Here is a 24,450-nt window from a genome sequence, read left to right as displayed (position 1 = left end):
TAGCGAGTTAACAGTTAAAATTCTTAACACTTGCAGAAATTTTATTTTTTCAAGTTCGGGAATACAGGCTTGAACATTATTTATTTGTTCTATAACACATTTCCGAATATAACTCATTTGTTTAAGAATACAGGTCCGAACATGAAAGAAACTAGCCATTTTTGGGTACACTACAACTCTGTTTTGTTTATGGCTTTCCCTCAAGTCTCACCACACACACACCCACCCACCCACACTGCTACAGTCCCAAGACAGAGATAGAGAAAAGATAGGGAGGATATGTTATGGTAGAAACAGGAGCACATCAAAAGGCTATACCATGTTAAACAAGAGCAATTGTTCAACTAGTCAGCATATCAGATGAGATTAAAAACAAAAAATAAAGATCTCTCTCTCTCTCTGTCTCTGCAGTAGTTAGTCAAAAGGTTATACCATGTTGTAGCTTATATGAACATAGACAATATTTTTCTTCTTCTTCTTCTTCTTCTTCTTCTTCTTCTTCTTCTTCTTCTTCGTGGATTTTGAAAAGGATGAGACTTTTTTTCTTCTTAGTGGATTTTGTTAGGATTTTTTGGAAGAGAGGTTTTTTTTTTGGGGTGTGGGGGTGTGAGGGGTGTTCATTCAATGGGTAAAATGTTTAAGGATAATTTTGATATTATTTGGGGGAGAAAAGAAATTTTAAGGGTTTCAAAATTTACAAGTGGGGGTCCAAAAAAATGAGGGATCTAAAATAATTCATGGGATGCTAATAGCACCACTCTAATTTTATTCCTAAAGTTTTTATATTGTGTCAATCTTTTTAATTAATAATATTTTAAAAAAATGGATTAAATATCAAGGGACAAAATAATTTATTCACTCTTCCCAAATTGATTGAAAGAATAACAACCAACTTCAAAAAAACAAACTTCTATTTGCCACAAAATTTCTCAATTCCCGCCAATTTTTGTTTAGATCTCAATTACCAAATAAAAATTTGTGGTTCATAATCACAGGATGAAAACCCAATTTAGTAGTGGATATGTAAATAATTAATTTTATTCTGTGATTGATATTTGAATAATTAATTTTTATTTGGTTGTTGATATCCAAATGGACAAAATAGTGTGAAGTTAAAAATATAAAAATAAAAAAGTGGTGCGCAAATAGAAATATCAATTAAACTAAATTGACATAAATAAAATTTTAAGAACAAAATTGATATAATTAGAAGGTTATTTACACAAAAAACTTATGAGAAGTATTATTTTGACCCCCTAAACTTTAAAAGCATACAAATAGACTTCCCAAATTATTGAGAAGTATCACTTTACATTCTAAATTATAAAAGTGTACAAATGTCCCCAGATTGTAAAAATGTACAAATTGGACCGTTAATGGAATGAGTTAAAGTGAAACATACCAATAGTTTAAGAGGTCTATTTATATATTTTTATAATTTAGGAAGACAAAGTGATACTTCTCAATAGTTTAAAGAGTCTATTTGTATGTTTTTAAAGTTTAGGAGGTCACGGTGATATTTCTCAATAGTTTCTCTATGTAAATAGTCCTAATTAGAACTACAAAAACTAAATTTAGCACATGAGAAATTATAAAGACTACGGGTATAGTTTGCTTAACAATATTTAATCGAAGTGCACTTTTTTTTCTTTCTTTTTTTTCATCCTCTTTTATGGCCGGTGCATTTTCACACCCACCTATTAGCAATTCATTCTGAAAGTTATATTTAGATCATGAATTTAAATAGTAATTTTGAAAGGACAAGAAATATGTGAAAAAAATATGAATGAAATATAAGTTTTTTTTAAAAAAAAAAAATCAATTTCTCTCACAATTCCTTTTCATTTGTAAATTACTACTTAAACCAATGATCTAAATTACATGTAAAAGTCAGTAAGAGCACAAAGATGAACAGTAAAGTTTTTCACAAACAAAAAATTATTGATCAACAAACTTATGGCATAAGCCTAACTACTCTGGCTTTTAATCTCATTTCATATATCAAATCTAAAAAATGTGTCATATCTTTATATATATGACTTAATACTAACTTTATCCTAAATTTATATTTCCACATTTTCAACTTTTTTCTAGAGGACAAATGGAATAAGAGCCTTGATATTCTTGGGAAAGTCTTGAAACTTTGTAAGGTACCATTTCCTAGTGGCATAACTCCTCCCCATCAAGTAGATAGTGGTGCCTAGGGTGAATGAGAATGCATAGAGAGTTTGAGAAATGCAAGAGATCCCTATAAACCCTAATATTTCAAAAAGATAGTGTGGACATATCACTAGATCAAACAAGCCACCTTTGGGGATCTTGTACCCTTTGTCACCTTGTTCCCTCAGTTTAGAGAGGAGGTAATGGTGGTACAAGTTACCAGATATACCCATTAAAAACATCGAAATTCCGGCATCCTTAAGATCAAGTGGCGGCTCGGGGAACCCTAGGGTTAGGTGTTGGGCATAGATCATGGTTGATGTGGAGATGAAGTAGCTGAGAGAGATTGGAATTGCAACATCAAGGTACATCACACTGCTGTATTTGTGAATGAATAAAACCTGCAAAACAAAAGGGATACTTGTTTAAATTCAAACAAGTGATAATTTGAGTAGACTAATTAATTTTTTTTTCCAATTTCAAATTAACAAATGGAAAACTTAGTTAAAATTTAGGAAAATGCGTGAGAGCTCGAATGGGTAGAGTTCGAATGGTCCGAATGGTACGAAAAATATTATCTTACTGGTAAGAGAATAAAAAAAATTCTTAAAACGACGTCATTTTGAAATTTCGAGCCATTCAAGCAGTTGATATTTCGAGCTACGTAGCAGAATTATAAAATTTAATTGAGGTAACTTTAGTCTATATATAAAATAAATCCGAACCACACAATACACTGGCATTATTAGAAAAAAAAAATTAAAATTAAAATTCTGAATACCTCAAAAAGCCTCTTGAAGAAATGGATGCTTAGAGCAGAATTGACCAACAAGAACCTAAAACCCTCGTTGGGGAAAATGACGAAGGAAGCGGCGCTGGCGAGTAACGCCGGCGTGTACGCAATTAGCATACCTGTTTTGGTGGACAGTTTGGTCCGCTTGGCCGAAGAAGAAGAAGAAGATTTTTGAGAATTATTACTACCAATGTTGTTGTTGTTGTTGTTGTTGTTGTTGTTGTTGTTGTTCCAGAACTTAGAATACTGCATGTGTTTGCCTTTGATTTCCGAAATCCCGGCGTTGGCCAAAGATGCAGCGCTGATCACAGACATGGCAGTTACGAACAATGAAGGTGGTGGTGGATATATAAATCGAAGCAATACAGACATAACCATGTTCTCTCTCTCTCTCTCTCTCTCTCTCTCTCTCAAGGTTTGTTTGTGGAATAAGGTGCAGAAGGAATGAGTGTTGTGGTGTGTGAGAGTGCGAGAGGTGAGGCGCAGAATGTTCCACGCTGTTGGAGTATTTTGGACCTGAAATTGTCTCTCTCTCTCTCTCTCTCTCTCTCTCTCTCTCTCTCTCTCTCTCTCTCTCTCTCTCTCTCTCTCTCCCGTGAAAGGGATGTTGCTACTACCAAATTATAGGTAATTACATTCACCTCTCTTGAATTTTAAACAAATCACAATTAATTTTATATTTTTAGGGAAAAGTTAAGAATCATGAAAATTTTTTCATGAAAATGATCATGAAAAATTATGATCTTTAGATTACCTTGATTAGTGTGTGGTGCTTTATTGTAAATGTAATCTAAGAGTCACAAAATTTTCATGATTATTTTCATGAAAAATTTTTCATAATACCTGGCATTATTGATATTTTTAACATAATAACTATATTGACCTCTTTTTTAAGGATGACAATATGAAAAGTTTGTAGTCCCCCGCCTAGTATCATATTGGAAGCAAGAAAAATCAGATTGGTATGGGAAGCAAAGAGCGTGTTAATTTTTTAACTTGAAAAAAAAAATTTACAAAAATTATAAATAATAAAATATATTATGAATAATAATTTATCATTAAAGAAAGTTCAAAGATTAAGATGATAAATAAATTAGTGAAAAAAATTAAGTCGATTTGTGTAACACCCCGACCCTTTACACATCATCGATATTGTCCGCTTTAACTGGGGAGTTCTAATAGGGATTTCACCACTTGGGAAAAGGCCTCAATGCTATATAAGTGCCTAGGTTTTTACTTTTATAGCCCAGGAACTCCCCCTCCATTCCCGATACCACTTGGGAAAAGGCCTCGATGCTATATAAGTGCCTAGGTTTTTACTTTTATAGCCCAGGAACTCTCCCTCCATTCCCGATGTGGGACACCGGGGCCTTACAATCCACCCCCCATCAGGCTGCACGTCCCCGTGCAGTAGCCTGCCAGCTCGCAAGCCCGCCCACATGCACCAAGAGACGCCAGGGGCCCACACTCGGTACTGCAGAGAGTCGGCTCTGATACCATTTGTAACGCCCCGACCCTTTACACGTCATCGATATTGTCCACTTTGGGTTACGCCCGCACGGATTTGTTCTTCCCAGTGGGTCACCCATCATAGAATTACTCCAACCTAAGCACGCTTAACTAGGGAGTTCTAATAGGGATTTCACCACTTGGAAAAAGGCCTCGATGCTATATAAGTGCCTAGGTTTTTACTTTTATAGCTCAGGAACTCCCCCTCCATTCCCGATGTGGGACACCGGGGCCTTACAATTTGATAATCGTAACATTTTAATTTTATTGTATTGTTTATTTTTTTAAAGAGAAATATCATAAAATAAAAATATTATAATTATCGAATTGATTTAATTTTTTTCATTGATGATATATGTTAAGAACCAAGAATGCACTCAAGGAAATTAACTGTAACATTAGTACTAAGTTCAGTCAAATCACAGATTTTTTAGTTATTCTATAAGGGGTACTTACGTATATATCTTAATAAGTGAACTTATTATCTAATAAGTCTTATGAAAAAAATTTGTTATAAAAAAAAAGTTACTAATTGTAAATTTTAGGGTTAATTTATAAAAATCATGACAAAAAGGGTCACCAATTATCAATTTTTAACGACGTATGTAAAAAATTATCACAAAAAATAATTTTTTTAGACAATTTTATCAAAACTTATTTTCAATAAGACTTGATGAGAATTAAGTTTAACTATTAGGAACTATTGGTAGTTTAGCCTTACAAAAATTACAATAATTATTGAATCAATTTAATTTTTTTCATTCATGATATATATTAAGAATTTTACAAAACAAATAATTCGAATAATCAAAACAGGATCCGTGTTGGGTCAACTAGCGCATCAAATTCTCTCATATTTAAATTTAAATTTGAGAAAAATTCAATGCTTGCTGTAAGTATTAAATGAAATTTTAATGTAAAAATGCTAATTAAAATAAACAATTGAACACACAATTAAATAGTTAACAGAATCTTACAGGAGACTCACACTGACTAGAAGTGTAGCAAATTGCCCGTCCAAAAAACATAAAATAAAAAATAGAGGGGCTGAAGTGGGATTTCAGGTGCAGTATACTGGTGACCAGTGTAATTAATCCATATTTTATCAAAAAACCACATCCACAAGTTTTTTGATTTCAAAAAATTGAATCTACTTTTTAGTTTCAGAAAATTAAACCCACTTTTTAAAAAGTTAAATTTTGTATTTTTCATATTTTTATTGAACTTTTTTAATATTGTGAACAATTTTTTTAATTTTTATATACACCTAACATAAATATATTTAAAAAATATAATATTTGTAAAAAAAAATCTGTTGAAAATTCACAAAATAAAAAAAATAAAAAAATACGAAAATTAATACATTTATGTATTCTTGTATATTTATTAATTTTTTAAAATATTTTTTTACAAATATTTTTTAATTAAGTGTATCTAAAAAGTTCAAAAACAATATATATATATATATATATATGAAAAAAAAAATTAATTTGTAGAAAATTAATCAAAACCAAACAAGGCGAACAGTTTTTAGATTGTCTTGTCCTTTTATTTCCTTTTTTTTCCCTATCAATTGAAGGCAGCGTTTTCAACAATTAACTTCAGGGATTAGAACAGCTGGATACCAATTGGACAGCAAAGAAAATACAAGTTCCTTTTGCACAAATCTGGAAAAACCCAGAAATAGTAACCAAAAAACAACATTATACAGATCCGCCACTAGTAATGCACACAAAATAAAACTAGAAATGGAGAATCAGACAGAAAGAAAAGGGAAAAGAAAGGAAATGTCCAAAAACATACCTATACACTATACATCGCCCAACCCAAAATCTTATATATTCCTAAATTACAATGGAATAAAAAACCTAAGCACCTCACCCTCGCGCTGGTTCTTGCGCAAGCACATGTGCGAGAGAGCAGGGGGGAGGTATGTCCAAACTACAGAGGATATGCTGCATATGCTCTACCACCCCGTATTAAAAGATTACAGATTTAATAAAATGATAACTAAACCTCACAATATCTCGCTGCTCGCTTTTTCTATTTCTTTTTTTTTTTTGCTGCTGGTGTCTTCTTCACAAAGCGTCATATTCCATCAGAGGGTTATCAGATTCAGCAGCACTGGCAGAGATTCAGTTGGCATTTCCTAATTGTAGATTCTCACTGGCTTCTCAAATGTGTGTCGATTCTGCACAATTGAGATTTAAGGTCACTACAAGTTCTTAATAACTTTAGAAGTCATAAACTAATACAATTTTAGCACAAAAGTTTATATTAGCCACAAAATTGAGACAAACAGCACAAGCCAGAGGCATAAAGAAAAACATCTCCGCTGATTTTTTAGACCACATACTTTCCTAAACTTGTATCTAAGCAATTTAAATCAATTCGAGGCACTTGTATACCTGATTGGCTGCATATGACCTTTTTGGAGTGTTGTCTGAGTGCTCCAATCCGAGGTACTGTTCCCAAGCACCATAGACATCCCTTCTCTAAAATAAAAAAAAGTGAAAAATAGAAGGGAGAAAACATTAATCACCTCAAAAAAAAAATTATGCATGCACATTCATGGGAGCGTGTAATGCTTCTGCTTGCGTGTACGCAGATGAGAGAGAGAGAGAGAGAGAATTTTATGTGCACCTGAAAACGACTGGAAACGACATCCGAATCCTGAAGGTATTCAGGACGACCCAAAGATAAAAATGCAAAATTCCACTGAGGAAAAACAGTAATTTTAGAAAAATTACAGTAAAATAATTAACCAAACACATTCTCACAGAAAATGTTGCATCATAATGTTGAAAGACAAGGTTACACAGTATACACAGTTTTGTGTGCCAAGAAAAATATTAACTGCAAGAAAAAATAAAGGAGAAATTACAACAACAAAAAAAAAACCAGGGTATAACCATGAGAGAGAGACAGAGAGGGAGAGGGAATAGAAGCAACTATATCAAGATTATATATACATATAGAGAGAGAGAGAGAGAGATGACCAGCCTTGCAAATTTGTTGAATCACAAGTTACTGGTCAGAATATGAAGATTTTTATAATATTAAAATAGAGAAAGATTCTGAAAATTTTGGACACAGGCTAATCTATTTTAACATTTTTCATTTTATGTATATCTATATTGAGTTTAATGACTAAAATACCCATTTTCCATCGATTTTACTAAATGAAAATAAGAAAATGGTTTAAACAAAAAAACAAATCAAAATATTACTGTTTAAATTGACAAAATTAAAAATTTTAGATTTATTTTGTTACAAGGGTCAAAACCTTTTTTTTCTAATTCTCCCAAAAATAAAAATATTATACCTTTGAAAACTCCTCTTCAGGAATCTGCAATTTCTTCTGTATGCGTACTTTGACTTCAGCCAAAGTCTCACTCTCGTGGATGACAAGGAAAAAAGGTTCCCCAAAATTCTGGACCTGCTGTTTAAAAAGGAAAAAATGACAAAGAAATATTACAATTTGTATTACTGAATCTCAGTTTACTGGTATTGTAGTTGTTCCTGGACACTGGATTTTGAAGGAAAGTTGTTGGCAGCCCATCCTTTCCACGAATGTAAATCTTTTTGACAACAGAGTCGAGCCATAGCACACGGTTCATCAAACACCAGAAACATTCTGAACCCTTAATTTTGATCGGAGCGCTCTCACAAATATGTAACAAAAGCACTCTCTCATATCCCCTGCTCCAACTACTTTATAAATGATTGGAACAATGGCAATACCGCTTTTAAATTTTCTATCAAAACAACTTACCACTTGGTTCTGAGCTGTATCTTTCATAAAATGATAAACATGAATAAGACGGTCATGAGGACCAAGGTTCTTCTCCTCCTCTGGAATCTGTTATGAGGAACAACTGTAGTCAGGAACCTCTACAAAACACTTTCCATATGACAATGTGAACCGATCCAAACAATCAAAGATCAGGAAAATTTTGCTATACCGGTCAATTCAACACAGCTAAAATGGCTTGTTGAGCTAGTGATATAATAGTATGTCAAAAGGCAAGTTAATAAAATAATGGGTAAATTACACTGACCTAACCTGTAATTTGAACTTATTACAACCTACCCCATAATTCGACAAAATTACATTGTCCTCCCTTAAATCTTAGTGATAAATTGGTCTAAAGACTAAAGCGTAAATAAGCTATTAATGAGGTATCTTTTTCTTTTTCTTTTTCTTTTTCTTTTTTTTTTTTTTTTTTTGATCAACAACAAAAGCTTTATTGATAAATCAAAAAAGGAAAAGAGGATAAGGCATCCTCTTACAACAGGACAATGAGAATACAAACACAAATACCCCTAACAAGCTAAACACAGGCAAAAGCCTACATTGCACACACCGCCAACCAATCTCTAGCTAACAAAAAAAAGTGGGACACTCTTAAATAAAGAGTTCCCCGACACCCAAAAAGAAGATAAGTGACAAATATATCCCACAAACAGTCCACCTCCCGGAACTTATCTTTTGCTTATGTAATGCCATATATTTTATTAAATTCACAACTTACCATTTTCTTTAAAAATAAAATCTAGCCAAATTATTTTATTTTTCATTTTTCATTTTAAATAACCTATTCAGCAAATGGTTGAACAGAAAACCATTGTCACAGTGGCACATGCTTTATCTCTGACTATGTCCCTCTGTTCCAATCCCTCCATCTTCGACTCTAACTGATCCAGCACCATCCGCCGCATCTAGCCTAATGAGTCTTAGAGAATCTGCAAAGACCTCATCGACACCATCCTTGCTTCCTTTCTCATCAACTGTGTAATCATGGGCAACTTCGCAAACATTCCGCTAGCTCTTGCCCCTGGTATGAGCACCAACGCATATTTTTCTCATACCCTTGTGAGCCATGAATCCAGCAACATGTCCTACCTGAAAGCTCTTACCACCATTTCGTTGAAGGCTTTCCATCGTTGAGCTTGTTCCCAAATCCCAAAATCATATAAAACCCTGACAGAGTAGATCAAAAAAACCCAACAGAAGTGTTGGAGCCGAGATGGGGAAGAGCGAGAGAAGGGGATCACAGAAGCGTTAGCAGTGGTGTTAGGCATGATGCCTGTGGTGGCTTCACTCTCACTCTCTCTATATCCAATGGCAATTGTGGTTGTTTGTTGTTTGAGAGTGGGAAGAGACAGATGAGCTGGAAGAAAGAAAGAAAGAGGTTGTCGGGTTGGCGGTGGCAGCGATTGGTGGCCTTTGGTGGTTGTAGCTAGTGGCTTTTGGCTAGTTTGCAGAGCCATGAGAAAAGAGAATGAAAAGAAATGAGGGAAGAAAAGAAGGTGAAGGAATGATAAAAGAGAAATTACCAGTGATGAGGAAGGGGGATGGTGGCGGTGGTCTCATGAAATGGAGGAAGAAATAAAATAGATATAATGGAGGGTAATTACGTAAACTGAACAGTTAAGAAGAGGTCAATTTTGTCATTTGACATTAATGTCACTTAAAATACAAAACATTTTAGGGTAAAAAAGTAAATTAATCACTTCAATTAACACATTTAGAGTCTCTGTTAATGGAAGGGAAGTATCGAGTAATTTTCGTACCCTAGTGGGGCTTCTTGTATTATCTCTAAAATTCGAGGGAGGTCATTGTAACTTACCCTGAAACAATCAACATGACACCTAAAAAAAAGACAGAAAAGAAAGAAAAACTGGAACAAATTGAAAATATAAGAAACGAATGAAATTGAGAAGGAAAAATAACATTAAAAAGGAGAGGAAAGAAAAGGACAAAGGAGAATGAAAAGTAAAGCCACCATCAACTTTGAAGAACCAATAGTTGTAAATTAGTATCTATCAATTATTAGCTCACAGTGTATTCTTACAGATTTTGGAAATCAAGAGACACAGCTACTATAATATTTTTTTCTAATTCAATGATCCTAAATATTCCTTACAATCAAAATTGAATGGAATGAATGTAGCTCCTAGATAGTTATTGGAAACACGAAAGCACAAGGTGCCCCAATGAAGGCTACGGTACGGTCTCAATCAGCTCAGCATTACCCGACAGCCCAAGCTGTTTATCAAAAGCATGGTTTCTTTCAAGTTTAGTGTTGACCTAAATCTATCTTACATGGATTTTTCTAACTGCATTAAGTACCCATGTTAGACACTCGACACTTGGGAAAAGATGTGAAATATGTTTCTGACATATGTAGTTAGACATTCACCTAGCAAGCATATTTCGAGTCCAACAGAAAGCCAAGCATAAAACCTCCAAATTATGCATGAAATTCTCTCTGACACCTTATAAGCATCATTTTACCCTAGAAACTAAAAGAAGTGTATTAAAATTTATGAATATTTTCCATGTCCCCATATCTTGGACAAAAGAATTAAATGAATTAGACACTTAGATGCATACCTGCACCTGACACTCGTATCCAAGCCCAAACATAGACCTAAATAACTAGTTAGTCGAGAAAACAAACAATCAAGATGCAGGAAGCACCTTTACAAATTTTGGAAAATCATTTTTGCAGAAAACTTGTATAAACAGGAAACACAAGGAACTTAATGCCACATGAATAAACCAGCTAAGGAAAAAAAAATTGATTACCTCCTCTGCACGTAATGTCCAGTACTGATCATTGATATTCTCAATCTTCTCATTAAGCGGGAAAATCTGTAACATATATGGTGCAGAATAAGATCACAAAACATAGAAAAGGTCTCAGATGATGCAAGTAGTGCTAGGTACACATAATTGCTCGTGCTCAGTAAACACTATAATAATTTCACAGCTCACCAGAAATCAACCCAGAAACGTTAGGAGTTTTGGAAGTGATTTGAGAATTATAAATTGATTCTGAAAAGATTCTGGTTATATTTTATTTTTTGAAAAGATTTAACTCCATCCACCAATCATATTTTCATGCAGTCGCAGTTCAGAGAAAAAGAAACAAAGAAAAAAATAAAAAACTTGAACGTAGAAAGGACAGCATCAAGCATCAACCACAGACCATCTGTCAAGATGCATTCATTTCAATAAGCTCTCACCAACTTTGCTTCAGAAGTAACAGTAATAGCTTCAGCATTATCTAACACCCATTTCAATGACCTATCAAATTTGCTTCAGAAACTAACAATAATAGCTTTAACATTACTTAATACCTTGTAGATCTTGTGATAGAAAACTTCAAGCAATCTAAGTTCCACATTTGGATGAGACAGCTCAACCTGTTTCAAAATAAGGAACTACTGTGAGTGGATTCTTGTCAAATAAAACAAGTAAATTTTAGCACAATATAAGTACAAAAAATATTGTCGCAGTCCAATCAATACAGCAACATCTCCATGAAAAAAAGGAGTACATGACAAGTTAGAAAGCAAAGAAAGTTGCAATGGTTACCTTCCCCTTCAGATCATTAATAACATCTCCAACAGTGCTTTGTTTTGGTAATCTAATAGTATGAATTACTACCTGAAAATAGTTAAATCAAGATTGTATGAGAGACAAAAAGCTAACATATAATGAAGAAATGACTGCTTCGATTTCACACTCACTTCGTCCTTGGTAGCATCATGGAAAGCAACTTTTAGAGTTTTCAGGCCCTGCAGTTCTGGAAGAGGGATATCCAATACCTCATAGTAGAGAATATCTGAAGTCTGTCCACAAGGGAAGAAAACTAAGCCATCAGAAAACAGTGGTTATTCTAACTATAAAAAGCAAAATAAAAAGTCTAAATGAGTGACACTACAACCTGATTGTAGTGGACCAGCATGTCTGATAGATGATCCATTCCTCGATACTTGATTGGCTGGGGTTTAGGTTGCTGAGAGTAGCAGTTATGAGATGTAAGCCTTATTTTAGACGGATCATCCAAGCCAAGATGGCGGGCTAGTCTTTCAACAACATCATCATAAGTGTAAAGCTTTGACCTAAAAAATTTACGAGGGTAACCATATTTTTTTCCCAAGTAAATTCATAAAGAAGTTAATATAACAAATAATAAACAGAATAATTAGATATACAGAATAAATTTGTATGATAGATAAGATTTAGGAAAGCTTACAGCTCGAGACAGAACTCATCCTCCTTAGGTTTCTCCAAAGAACGGAAGCGAACAACCTATGAATCATCAAATCAAGTGCAAAACTAATACTAAGGGGATCATCAGAGAAGAAATTGCAAAAAGCTGTAATTAGAATGTCGACTACATTAAAATTTTTGACATCTTCAAACACCCAATGAATGCATTGTCCTCCATTACTAATCACTTGCCCGGGGGAGGACATAGATAAAAAAATAAAATAAAATAAATAAATAAAAGATAAAAACAGTTCACTTCTTCCCTTTTCACTGTAAGTTCTTGGGGAAAAGAAAAAAACAACTCATTCTTTTGTACACCAGTCACCCAACCTGCGGGTTGGGGGGGATTAGGAAAAAATATAAAATATATAAGTTCAACTAAACAACCATTAAAGAAATAGAATGGTGTACAGCACAAATAAACCAAACCAAACTGCGCATTATGTCTCAATTAGGTGGTGTCGGCTACATAATTCTTTCCTGGCCATTCCGTTCTATCAATGGCTATATGCTTTGTTAAATTAAATATATCCATATAATTTTTTACAACTACATTCCATGTCAGTTTAGGTTTTTCCCTCCCAAACACTTTCATTTACAACACTCTTCCTTACTATTGCATCTACAGGTTGTCATTTTGTATAACCAAACCATCTTCTTCTTAGCATGGTCTATCTCAACTCAACATCTTTAATTTATGTTACTTCTACCATTTCACAAATATATTCATTTTTTATTTTGTCTTTTGTACTTCAACCAAATATCTATTTAACCATATCCTCATCTCAGTTACAAACATTTTATGAACGTATTATTTCTTAGTGTAGACAGAGAAACATGGGGTTTTTGTTGCCCATTGATTTGGGGGTTGTAGGACTATGGGCAGCAAGCAATGGTGGAACTATGGGAAGTAGGTGACAGTGGTGCTTTGGGGGTTGTGAGAGGTGCATTATGTGACATAATAAAAAATTTGAGTATTCACGTGTCTAATCGGGTATAGGTTCGGACACGTATCCAACACTCTTACTCTTGTCATATCCGGTGGACACATGAACCTTGTGAAATATATAAGAGTCCATGTAACATGAGTTTGCATCCATGTAACTTTGTGGGATCCCAATTTTAGCCATTTGGATTCCTTCCGGAATGTCGAGTTTGTGGGCAATCAAAAAATAAAAGGAATTCACTGGCTTGTGAGCTTGGATTTTTGTGACATAATGTTAACTAGTGGTTGAGTCAGTATTTAATTGTGGCTCAATAAATTTCAAAGGTTTGGCATGTGAGAGCCTCCAAAGAGTCCTATACTCTTGACCTTGTATATCAGAAAATTTGGCATGCTCACAATGTTGCATAAAAGCTCTAAGATAATGATGTCACATTGTGAAGGCTCATGGAATACCTGACGATTATGCACATATTCCAGAAATGAAGGAACATCAGGATAGCGGCATTGTTCACTACTTTCAACTTGAGTGGATTTCTGAAAGCAAATGATGTCACCATCTTCAAGCTGCAGAAGATTTAGGTGAATATTTCCTTTCAGCTAGTCATGGTTAATGCATATCCGACCACCAAAAAAAAAGAATAGGCTATACACACCAGAGCAGAATGTACAAGCAAAAACAGCTCACAATTGATCATGTTCATACCTGACTACCACGAAAGGTGAGCTTCTTGTCAATGCGTTCACACATGACATTAGGTTCAAATTTTATTTCCTGAACATTAAAGGGGATGCATAAGATGACTGCCTGAACTAAATCTGTTGCTATGTGGCCAGGCAAGGGAGCAAGAAAATTGTAGTCAATCTACTAAAATGACATAACTGACCTCAAAGAGTTCAATTTCTTCATCAGGACTGAATCCAGCCAACTCATTTAACTTTGTCAATATTTCTGCTGGCTTGCCATTCGACTTCACAAACAACCGCCCAACATACCTGACAACAGGGGGGAAAAATGAAAAAAAATAAGCCTCAGTAACTAACCGAAAAGGGAAACAAAGGGGCCTTGGTAATTACATGCAATTCCAACCCAAGGAAAGAAATGTTTAAGTACCTAAGCTCCTCTTTCAGAGGGTCATAAAGTTTGAAAAAAAGAAGAATCTCCTCTTTGCTCTTCAAAGGTGGAGGAATCGGCCGCAAATCCTGCATAGTGTGCACATCATATTCAACATCTAGAGTTCCATGTGCATATCATAAAACTCATACGACTTAACCAAAACAGAAGTTCATAATAAACAATGTGAGTAACCAGTGCCAAAAAAATGAAATAGAATTTACCTGTCCACTTTCCACTTCTAAGAACAATTTTAGCTCTGCATTATTTGCCTTGTTGGATACCTCTCTCAATTGTCCAACCTAGAATGCATTGAAGGGATTTTAAAACCCACACCAGTTTAGTCAAGATACACTTTAAACAGAATGCATGAAAGATGTCATCTTAGCATGCTAGGGAGAGGAGATCAGAAAATGACACAACGGTACAGAACCGTAAGGATATCATCGTCAATTATAGAGTGACTCAAATATGCATATTCCCTCCCTGTTCCTCAAACAGCATAGAATACTTGAAAACATAATTATTTAAGGGGATTGGACTACTCAGTAAAACAAAAATTCACTGCTGAAGTATAGATAACTATTTTCCTTCGAAGTATGAAGGATGCAAATTAACTTGCAAGACTTGCCAGTGTGCACACCAGACACTACACAATCACAGAGAGAGTAGGGGAAAACAGTTTACTCATCCATAAAAGATGGTGTATTTACTGAATAAACACACCCGGCCATATTTACTGAATAAACAGGCAACTTAACTGGAAAAAAACAGAAGCATCTATTTATGCAACAAATTTGAGTTTTTAAGAGGTTGCTAATAAAAAATAACACATGTCTGAGAAATCTCTCTGTTTGGTTGAGTTTTCAAAATCTATTTTCTATTTTGAGGAAGAAAAAAAAAAGAAAAAAAAAAACTAGTTTAATGAAAATAAACACCAAAAAATTATTCTCAAATTATAAATAATCAATTTTTCCCAAACAAGAGAAAATCATATGGAAATGAACAGTGCTTTTATTTTTTCAGTTTTTTTACCAAACTAGTTTTTAGGTTTTTTAGTTTTTTTTAGGAAAAAAAATACAGAAAACAGATTTTGAAAACTTAAACAAAAATTTCAAAACTTAGTTGCAGGAATGTCCTAGAATTGACAAATCCACTCCAAAACTATGATTCCACGATTCAAAACAAAATCCAGTTATCATCACACTTGCATCAAGAAAGAACAGGGTTTCCAACTAAGATGAAATCTCTCGAACATATGAATTCCAAAAAAATAAAAAGAAAAGCTACCACGCAAGAGAAATTTTGTAGAGGCTATCAGATTATAGTAAAACAATAACTCAAATTTATTCTAGTACTTGTATTTATGTAACATTTACTTATAACAATTTGTAGTTAACACCAATCTCCAATATTTATTCATATTATATATATATATATATATCACAAAACAAAAACAAAAAATAGATTTACAACATCTTAATATATTTACATATATAGGCCTTGTTTGGCATAAACTAAAAAAGCCAAAAAGCCAAAAAAGTCAAAAAGTCACTATTCTATTTAAGTCATATCATCTTATTTAAGCCACATCAACTCTCTACCACATCACTTCAAACACAACCCATACCCAACCCATATTTCATAAAAAGTCAAAAAGTGTACTTATTTAGATCATCCCAAACAACCCCATAATATAATATTATAAACGCCCCAATAGGCACTATCAACCTTAGACTCTTCTATGTGCCCCACCCCCGCTTCCGCTTTATGCAACTAAATTTCAGACTGCAGGAAACCTGGATTCAAATTGCTACCAGAAAAAATAAAATGACCCAACCATAAGTAACAAAACTCCATAGAGAACTTGAAATGACTCGATTACATGAGTTCATGGGACCCTAAAACTCAGCCAAGTGGCATTATAAAATTGTGTCGAAGGCATCAAGGCTCAATTCAGCCACCAGCGTCAAATACTTCAAGCTCTTTTACAAACGTGAATGCATTTGTCTGCATCAAAACAACATATATTGGCAAAACAAGGAATTGGAATTGCACAAGAAACTATTCATTAATTATCCAGAAGCTTTTAAAGGTAAAAGCATTAGGCGAACCATTTTCTTACCAGCAAAGCAAGGAAAAAACTTAAGGCATAAATTTTTTGTTCTGAAATTTCAAAACTATCCCATATAAACAGTTACTTAAAATGTGAATAAAAAAAGGGCAATGTTGAGAACCAATGCTTTTTAATTTGAATTTGAGTGCATTAATTGCATGTTCACTTAAAAATTTGAAATTCCCAAAAGAGATAACATTGTGGGATGGAGGGAGGGAGAATATAAGAATGATTCTTTGCAAATGAATGGCTCTAACAGCCACCCTAAATTCATCCAATCAGAATAACCAAAAATACAGCTTGTTTCTCAATGTTCATGATAGCCTATATAGTGTAACAGGATATACTTGTCAAGAACACATGACTAGGATTTTAGTTACTATAAGATTTTTAAAAAAGAATGACTCCTTTACACCCCTGTATACTGCACCCCTCTTCCCAAACAACCGAGGCCAATGATTTCTCTGCCATAACCATTGCACCCTACTCCTCCAATTTCTCCCATTTCCAGCCCCCAAGACTTCCCCCGTTAGAGCCCCAGATTCCTGCAACAATCCATCCCTTTCTGTAATCAAATCTTCCCCACCCCCAAAATTTCCCAAGCCCCTTACCTTCTACCTCATCTGGACAAACTTCTCATTCAGATGTTCACCTGACATTGCCAGGGTCTTTCCCCCCATCCTTGCAACTCTCAGGTAAGCTCCCAATCCAAAAGCCTATTAGTTTTCTTCTGTAAAACAGATAAGGGGCATTTTCTTTAGGCCCCAATATAATTGAGCCGACTAGAGAAACCTCCCTCTTCTTACCTCCAAGTTCCACATCAATGTTTTGAACTGCCCCTACCAACTTGGTCCACTAATTGCACTAGAGATGGGCGCTCCCAACCAACTCTAATGAAACCCACCACCAACGGGCCACGTAGGCCCTCATCATAAACAATAATGATATTGTTTGCTTTGCCAAGGCTCACAGCTTTAAAACAAGTCATCACTAGGAAGGGATGTAAACCATGAGACAATGAATATTTTAAAACATCAAAGGGCAAAACATGAGAGAATGAAGGTGCAACAAAGCATGGTTAACTTGGGGAAAAGCAAGAGTCATGTAAAACTGATGATAAACAAATCAATAAACACACATATTGTGAAGGTGCATCAAAGCAAGAGCGAGTCTTGGAGTCCTGCACGATGGAGTTGTGGAAGTAACTCAAAAAAAATAATAACAACAATTAAATAAAAAATGAAAAATGCATAAAGAAGTATACTGAAAGACAATAAAAGATGCAAAGTCAGAAAGTCTTTACGGATTGAACTTCCTCTTGAGGTGTCAACGGGCGATTTGGACGGTATGTGTGGTTTTGACGCTTTGCCCAAAGCCAGAAACGTTGAAATTGCACAGGTACACCAAACTCTTTGGCAACTTCCTCCTGGATATGAACTTAATATTATTAGTGCTATATGAGGAGCACCCTTGCTTATAGTAACATCATAGATTCAACAAAGCATCGTTCAATAATTATACATAGAAGCAATGACATACATGTTTGACTCAAGTCAAAAGTGTTGGCTTGCACATGCGTAACCAGACTCACTTGCTGTTTATTATTACTTCGAAATATTTTATCCTAAAAATAGACCATAGAGTAAATTTTCAGATTTCATTCCTTAAAAGTTTTTCAGAAAATGGCAAAATGCCTATCAAAAGTAAGAAGAACTCAATTCAACTCAACAAAACCTTTCCACATATTTTATAATTTTCTACATTAACTACTAAAACTTCCATTCATAAACATAAAATAAAAAAAAAACACTTTTATTTCTATTTTAAAGAAATTATGAAATTTGTTTCATACACTTAATCCATTCCCTCACCTTCCCCCTATTTTTGGGAACAACGATATGGAAAATGCGTCCATTTTACGTTATTCCCACACCACTTCTTTATAAATGCACTTCAAATTTTGTTTTCTAGTGCGCATAGGAATCATGTCCAATGTTTATTAAACTGCACCGGACCGGCAGGTTCAATTAGTTGACCCGTCGACCAGCCCAAGTTCCGGTCCAGATGCACCCCCAAACCCGTTTAAGACTCTGAACCGGTCTATTTTTGTTAAACCAGAAAAACCCACAGTTAAACCGGCTACCTGGCGGAACCGGTAGTCAGGTGACGAAACCAACAGCGCTGGAAGCCCAAGGAAGCACCACATGCATGATTATGAAAATTGCAAAAATGCTGTTACCAAGGTTTGAGCATTGGAAGGAAGCACCACATGCATGATTATGAAAATTGCAAAAATGCTGTTACCAAGGTTTGAGCATTGGACCTTCTGCATAGTCTCCAACACTTCCACCACCGAGCTACAATGATGCTTCATTAATACTTTGTACTACTTAAAGTATTTATTAACTTCAATTTATTTATCTCAAAGTAAATCTTATTTTATTTAAAATAATCAGTATAAATATATTTTATAAATATATATAGTCATTAAATATAATTATGTAAATATATATCTTAAAATATAAAATTAATATAAATGAAACTATTTAAATACTTATATTCTCTATTTAAGTATAATTTTAAATATATTTATGAGGTAATTATGACATCACGGTTTGATTCCGGTTGACCCAACGGTTGAACCAATGACCCTTGACCCTCCCTTTTCCGGTTTGATCAACGGTTCGGGTTTCAAAACATTGATCATGTCATGTGTAATTTTGGACACTAAAGATCAATTTTCAAATGAATTATTGATGCAATCAAAAATCTGAAATCGAGAGAGAGAGAGAGAGAACAAATCCCGAATTAGGGGGTACACCCTTAAGGGTTACAGAGAGAAACTAAGGCTCTGTTTGGTAGAGCTTTCTAAATTTAATTCCACCCTTTGCTTTTACTGTGATGTTTAGTTAGCGTTTTCAAAAATTGATTCCACACCCATTTTGAAAACAAGTCTACCCGGTCACCCTCTCGGACGTTAGGCCAGCCGGTTGACCAAAATAGTGTTCGGTTTTTTTTTTTTTTGGCACCTATTATTTTTATATTTTAAATAAAAATATTTTTCGGAATTTTTTTAAATTTTTTATGAGCTTTGAATAGAATTTTGAATTTGCATGTTTGGTTATGAGTTGTAAGTTTTTTAATCAAATATCATATGTCACATCAAAAATTTCAAACTCAATTCAACACTCTTTTCAAAACTCATAACCACACAAATTTTTCACACTCAAACCATAATTTCAAAACTCACAAACTCAAAATACAACTCTATTCTCAAATCATAATTCTAAAACTCTACCAAACGCTACCTAAAGCGCTACTCCAATAAATATGTATATTCTTCAATCAAAAACTAAGCACAAATGAAATTACATCACATATTTATAGGCCAAGGCCACTAATAGCTTAACTAATAGAACACGTAGTAGAGAACTTAAGACACTTAAGCATAGAGCTAAGCATAGAACTCATTTTGACACTTCCGCATATATTCTACTACAACAGCACTCCTCCTCTTGAAGAAACTTGTCCTCGAGTTTAAGCAATAATTGAGTGAGCTCAGTGCAATACCATGCATATAAACCTTAGGCGAGGAATAGGTGATGAATCTCTGTGCTCAACATGAACATGAATCTCACAACTCATGCTTCTACGAATACATTGTACTGCTTCCTTGGTGAAACAACCATAGGCGCACAACTGACAACTCCCATCATGTCCATACCAACCATGTCGCTAAAGCTTGGACAGACTCCCATTTTCCTAAGCCTCTTCAGCTCTGACCCGTAGACTAGTGCAGACAAGTACTCATCTTGCCGGGACGAGACCACTAAGTTGGCAAATGACATCTTCCAAAACAAGGTTGAGGGATGTGACAAGTTGACAGGATTGACTATGCATCCACTAGAAAAGAACAACTTGAGAGAAACTGATCATGAGCTAGAATTCAACACCACACTCCTTTCCTTCCTCCAGACACAATTGCTAAAAGCAATCTACTTAACTCAAAAACAACTTCCTAAGAGGAATAAAGGAATACCAAACATACAACTTCAAAGAAGCTCTTTGAAGCTAGCAAAGTTACCACTACCTACTTGCAAGAGGTTGCAATTACTACACCATTTCTAAAGCAACAACTGATCTAGTCATTTGTTTCATCTCATATCGATGATTTTGATTTTGAATAACATCATTCCTTCCTATTGATAGATATGCACCAACATCATCACTAATGTTCATAGCATAAACTCTGCCCTCTGCCTCTTTGAGCCATCCAAACAAAGCACAAACACTCTGACTGAATCAAAGAGGAAAATCTGCAGAACTGAACCGAAGTCGAACCACAATCGAACCAAACTCAAGCCACTCACAAGATCTAAACTAATCATATACACATCAGTCAAAATCAAACCAATTCGAATACAAATCTAAGAGAATCAAACCAAATCGCATCAAAGATGGCTTCAATTAGGCTTTAAGAACACAAAAGGAAGGATCGAAGACATTCTAACCAAATTTGAGGGATTTTGAACTAGATCTGAGGGGAATTGAACCAAACTTGAGATCTCTTAATTCTCAATCTCACTAATCAAACTCAGATGCAGAGAACTGTGAGACAATCAAACCACACAAAATAGTTAATTGGCTCTATAAATCATTCACAATGCTCGATCAACAGTCAATTTGAGATCACGATTCGAATCGAAGTTCAAAATAACGAATTTGAGTGCCATCATAGCTTTTTGCATCAGATCTGGGTTTTATTTTTTTGGAGGCTTAGGGTTTCCAGCAACAACATAAGGTTTGAAATGAGATTTTGCACTATACGTTGTTCAGTTAGGGTTTGAAACCTAATTGAAACCTAGATTCTTGTTTGAGTTGATGCAGCTAGGGTTGGAAATGATCCAAACTCAAATCACAACTATGATTCAAGCTTCAAACAAAGTTAAATAGGTGCCAAATGATCTAATCGAAGGTCGCGACTACAAAACGAGGCCAGACCGGAGGTAAAACATCTAGTTAAGGTTCAAAATTGTTAGTTGAGATGAGATCAAGTTTGAAAATCCACAGACAGAAGTTGTGATTCAACTTCAATCACTGAGAGCTACGATTCAACTTGCAAAACCAATTTCTGACTTCGAAACACCCCAACTAGGTTTCATGACTCCAAATCGAGATGTAATCCCAGTTTCGCGACTTCAATCTACGTCGAGATCAAGTCGCGAAGCGGACATCATGATCGCGACAACTTCCAGATCTGGTATTCTGAGTTCACAACTTTGTAAAGGCTACAGGTAGCAACAATAGATTGGATTAGGTCAATGGGGAACCAGTGGCCGATTCAACTTCTAATCCAGACGTGAATCTGTTGAAGCAACCAATTAGGGCTTGCATGCAAGGACTACTGGTAACGTTCCTCCTATATGATTGGTGAATTTAGCTTCAATTTGGAACAATTAGATATAGAATCTGAAGCTCTGATAGCAAATTGATGCAATCAAGAATCTAAAATCAAGCGAGAGAGAACAAATCCCCAATTAGGGGGTAAGACCCTAAGGGGTTAGAGAGAGAACCCAAAGTACAAATGAAATTACATCACAAATCTATAGACCAAGACCACTAATAGCCTAACTAATAGAAGACTTGGTAGAGAACTGAAGACACTTGAGCATAGAACTCAAATTGACACTTTTGAGAAAAAGCTATTTTAGTAACTTCATAGTTTTTTGGCTAAAATATGAGGTAAAAGAAACTACAATGTTTGGGGTGACTTTTTGATTTTTTACAAAAAGATGTGCAAAAAATAGAGAGAAAAGGGAATCTTTGACTTTTTTTATATAGATTGTTGACTTTTTTATTTTTTTAGTAATTTTTTGGCTTTTAAGCTAAAAGTTGAATTTGCCAAACGAGGTCTTACCCTATATATTCTACTACATCAATTATAAAGAAGTGGAGTGGGAATAACATTTCCCAAAATATACCACATTTATAATTGTTATCTTAAATATTAGTTTATGAGTAGTTCAAAACATTTTAAAATATTAAATAGTTTATAGAGGTACCATAAATCAATTAGATATTAACAAATGTACCAAAATCTTAGTGCTCAAATTATTTAGAAAGAGTGTTAGTTTAATATTCCCAAAATATGTAATATTCACTTTATGAATTACTTGAATATGTTACATTATTGCCAAAGAATAAATAATTCTCTAAGAAACTAGTACTTTTGATCATTCACTAAGAAAATAGAGCTTTTGATCAATTATACATTTAGGCATTTCCACAAATTCACGATCCGTTTTGTGTGTCTATGGCTCTAAGCAATAGATATGTGTGTTAGCCCAAGTGTCCGACGCATATCCATTTCTATAAATATATTAAAAAAAAGATAACTAGACACATTTGGACACGTGCCCAATGCATCTTAGAAGTGTTTATGCTTCTTAGATGTGCATTAACTTGAGGAGGGCTCTTAGGTGCCACAGTCAAAGAAATGGGGGAAAAGAATACCTTGAACCAAGCTTCAATTGCCCATTCATGCAATAAACAGATTACTTTAAACAAACTTACAAAATCAAATCCACTGCATTCTTCTTCTTTCTAAGAAAATAAAGACAGAACAATCCTACCAATAGACAAAATCATTCATTTACTTTTCTCAGACATGAACCTTCAAACAAGTTAACTTATATCAGGAGGCAGATATATGATCAAATACCAAATAAACCAATATTCACCAAAGACTGACACTCTAACTCATCTAAACCTAACCAAATTCAATGACATCAAAATCATAGAGAATACCTTGAAAAGGTTGAAAGGTGTCTGTTTCTGAATACGAAAACTACGAACTTTGTCATGATCCACAAGATCAAAATATACATCCCTTCCAAGCTGTTCAAGAAGGTCCTCATCACGAGCAACCTGAGGAATCAAATAACTGATTTAGCAAACAATATTCCATAAGGCAGATGCATAGTTGGCAAAAAAGTAACAACTTTAAGGGGAGAGTTTAGGTCTTTGTAACCTTTATGATGGTATAAAGATGTGCCTCTGCTTTTTCCTTTCTCTTTTGCTCTTTTTCTTCTTGTTCTTTCTTCAACCTTATCTTGAATTTGATGTCCACAGATCCCAGTATAATTTATTGGGGAGAACAATATCAGGAACTCAAATCACAAGAACAATTCAAAAATCTTACCCTAAGGTGTTCGGCTATGTCCTTTTCATCGACATTACATATTATTTTCTCCTTATCACTTTCGCGTATATACACAAGCATATATGCATTAGAGTATTTTGTAAACTTAAATGGAGAGTTGTTGAACCCAGGATTTGTCTGTGGTAGCTGTTGGATACAAGCATAGTACAGAACAGACAGTAGTTAAATTGAAGATTAGGATAACCTAGACCAGAAAACTTAGATTTCATAACTGTACAAAGGGTTACCTCTTCCTCACCACCATACTGCTCCTCCAATGCCCTCTTCATGTCCTCTTTTGTTACCCGTTCATCATCAAATTTAAACCTGTATGCACCCAACTTGCAGTGAATTCTGACGATTAACCAAATGGTAACAACTTAAAAGATGATTCACTATATCAATAATTTGAAAGCTAACCTCAAAACAAAGTATAAGTACTTGCTAAACAATACTAAAGCAGTTATAAAAAAAGTCTTCAAAATGCCAACGAGTACAAAGGAACACAAAGAAAGGTAGAGTATAGCACAAAACAATGTTGTTGTG

At 34.5% G+C, this 24,450-nt stretch overlaps 2 protein-coding genes across 35 annotated transcripts in view; both read right to left on the bottom strand.

The window, feature by feature from the left end:
* Nucleotides 1-1,910: 1,910 nt before the first annotated feature.
* Nucleotides 1,911-3,410, bottom strand: LOC114257609 (uncharacterized). The gene is made up of 2 exons (XM_028197391.2): nucleotides 2,942-3,410; nucleotides 1,911-2,561 (listed from the first exon to the last, which is right to left on the bottom strand). The coding sequence occupies exons 1-2, from the start codon at nucleotides 3,329-3,331 to the stop codon at nucleotides 2,091-2,093; spliced, it is 861 nt and encodes a 286-aa protein (XP_028053192.2). The 5' UTR covers nucleotides 3,332-3,410; the 3' UTR covers nucleotides 1,911-2,090.
* A 2,677-nt stretch (nucleotides 3,411-6,087) lies between these two features.
* Nucleotides 6,088-24,450, bottom strand: part of LOC114257514 (ubiquitin C-terminal hydrolase 12) — a 33,741-nt gene continuing 15,378 nt past the window's right edge. For 6 of the 34 annotated variants that reach the window (XM_082883312.1, XM_082883308.1, XM_082883328.1 and 3 more), the window contains 21 exons: nucleotides 24,153-24,231; nucleotides 23,905-24,051; nucleotides 23,734-23,814; nucleotides 23,511-23,630; nucleotides 18,007-18,129; nucleotides 14,812-14,889; nucleotides 14,588-14,676; nucleotides 14,361-14,469; nucleotides 14,180-14,248; nucleotides 13,930-14,040; nucleotides 12,514-12,569; nucleotides 12,202-12,379; nucleotides 12,005-12,106; nucleotides 11,850-11,921; nucleotides 11,612-11,695; nucleotides 11,058-11,123; nucleotides 8,238-8,324; nucleotides 7,788-7,904; nucleotides 7,106-7,180; nucleotides 6,871-6,957; nucleotides 6,088-6,653 (listed from right to left, as the gene is read on the bottom strand). In XM_082883312.1, the coding sequence (XP_082739438.1) occupies nucleotides 6,612-6,653; nucleotides 6,871-6,957; nucleotides 7,106-7,180; nucleotides 7,788-7,904; nucleotides 8,238-8,324; nucleotides 11,058-11,123; nucleotides 11,612-11,695; nucleotides 11,850-11,921; nucleotides 12,005-12,106; nucleotides 12,202-12,379; nucleotides 12,514-12,569; nucleotides 13,930-14,040; nucleotides 14,180-14,248; nucleotides 14,361-14,469; nucleotides 14,588-14,676; nucleotides 14,812-14,889; nucleotides 18,007-18,129; nucleotides 23,511-23,630; nucleotides 23,734-23,814; nucleotides 23,905-24,051; nucleotides 24,153-24,231 (1,972 nt within the window). In that variant the 3' untranslated portion in view covers nucleotides 6,088-6,611. Of the gene's footprint in view, nucleotides 6,654-6,870; nucleotides 6,958-7,105; nucleotides 7,319-7,787; nucleotides 8,165-8,237; nucleotides 8,325-11,057; nucleotides 11,124-11,611; nucleotides 11,696-11,849; nucleotides 11,922-12,004; nucleotides 12,107-12,201; nucleotides 12,380-12,513; nucleotides 12,570-13,929; nucleotides 14,041-14,179; nucleotides 14,249-14,360; nucleotides 14,470-14,587; nucleotides 14,677-14,811; nucleotides 14,890-18,006; nucleotides 18,130-23,510; nucleotides 23,631-23,733; nucleotides 23,815-23,904; nucleotides 24,052-24,152; nucleotides 24,232-24,450 lie in introns of all 34 variants that reach the window. The other 28 variants (XM_082883315.1, XM_082883310.1, XM_082883329.1 and 25 more) reach the window with 16 other exon arrangements.

Source organism: Camellia sinensis, chromosome 8, assembly GCF_055761805.1.
Source record: "Camellia sinensis isolate YWXY chromosome 8, ASM5576180v1, whole genome shotgun sequence".
Taxonomy (NCBI): domain Eukaryota; kingdom Viridiplantae; phylum Streptophyta; class Magnoliopsida; order Ericales; family Theaceae; genus Camellia; species Camellia sinensis.
This window is presented reverse-complemented; position numbering and strand designations above follow the sequence as displayed.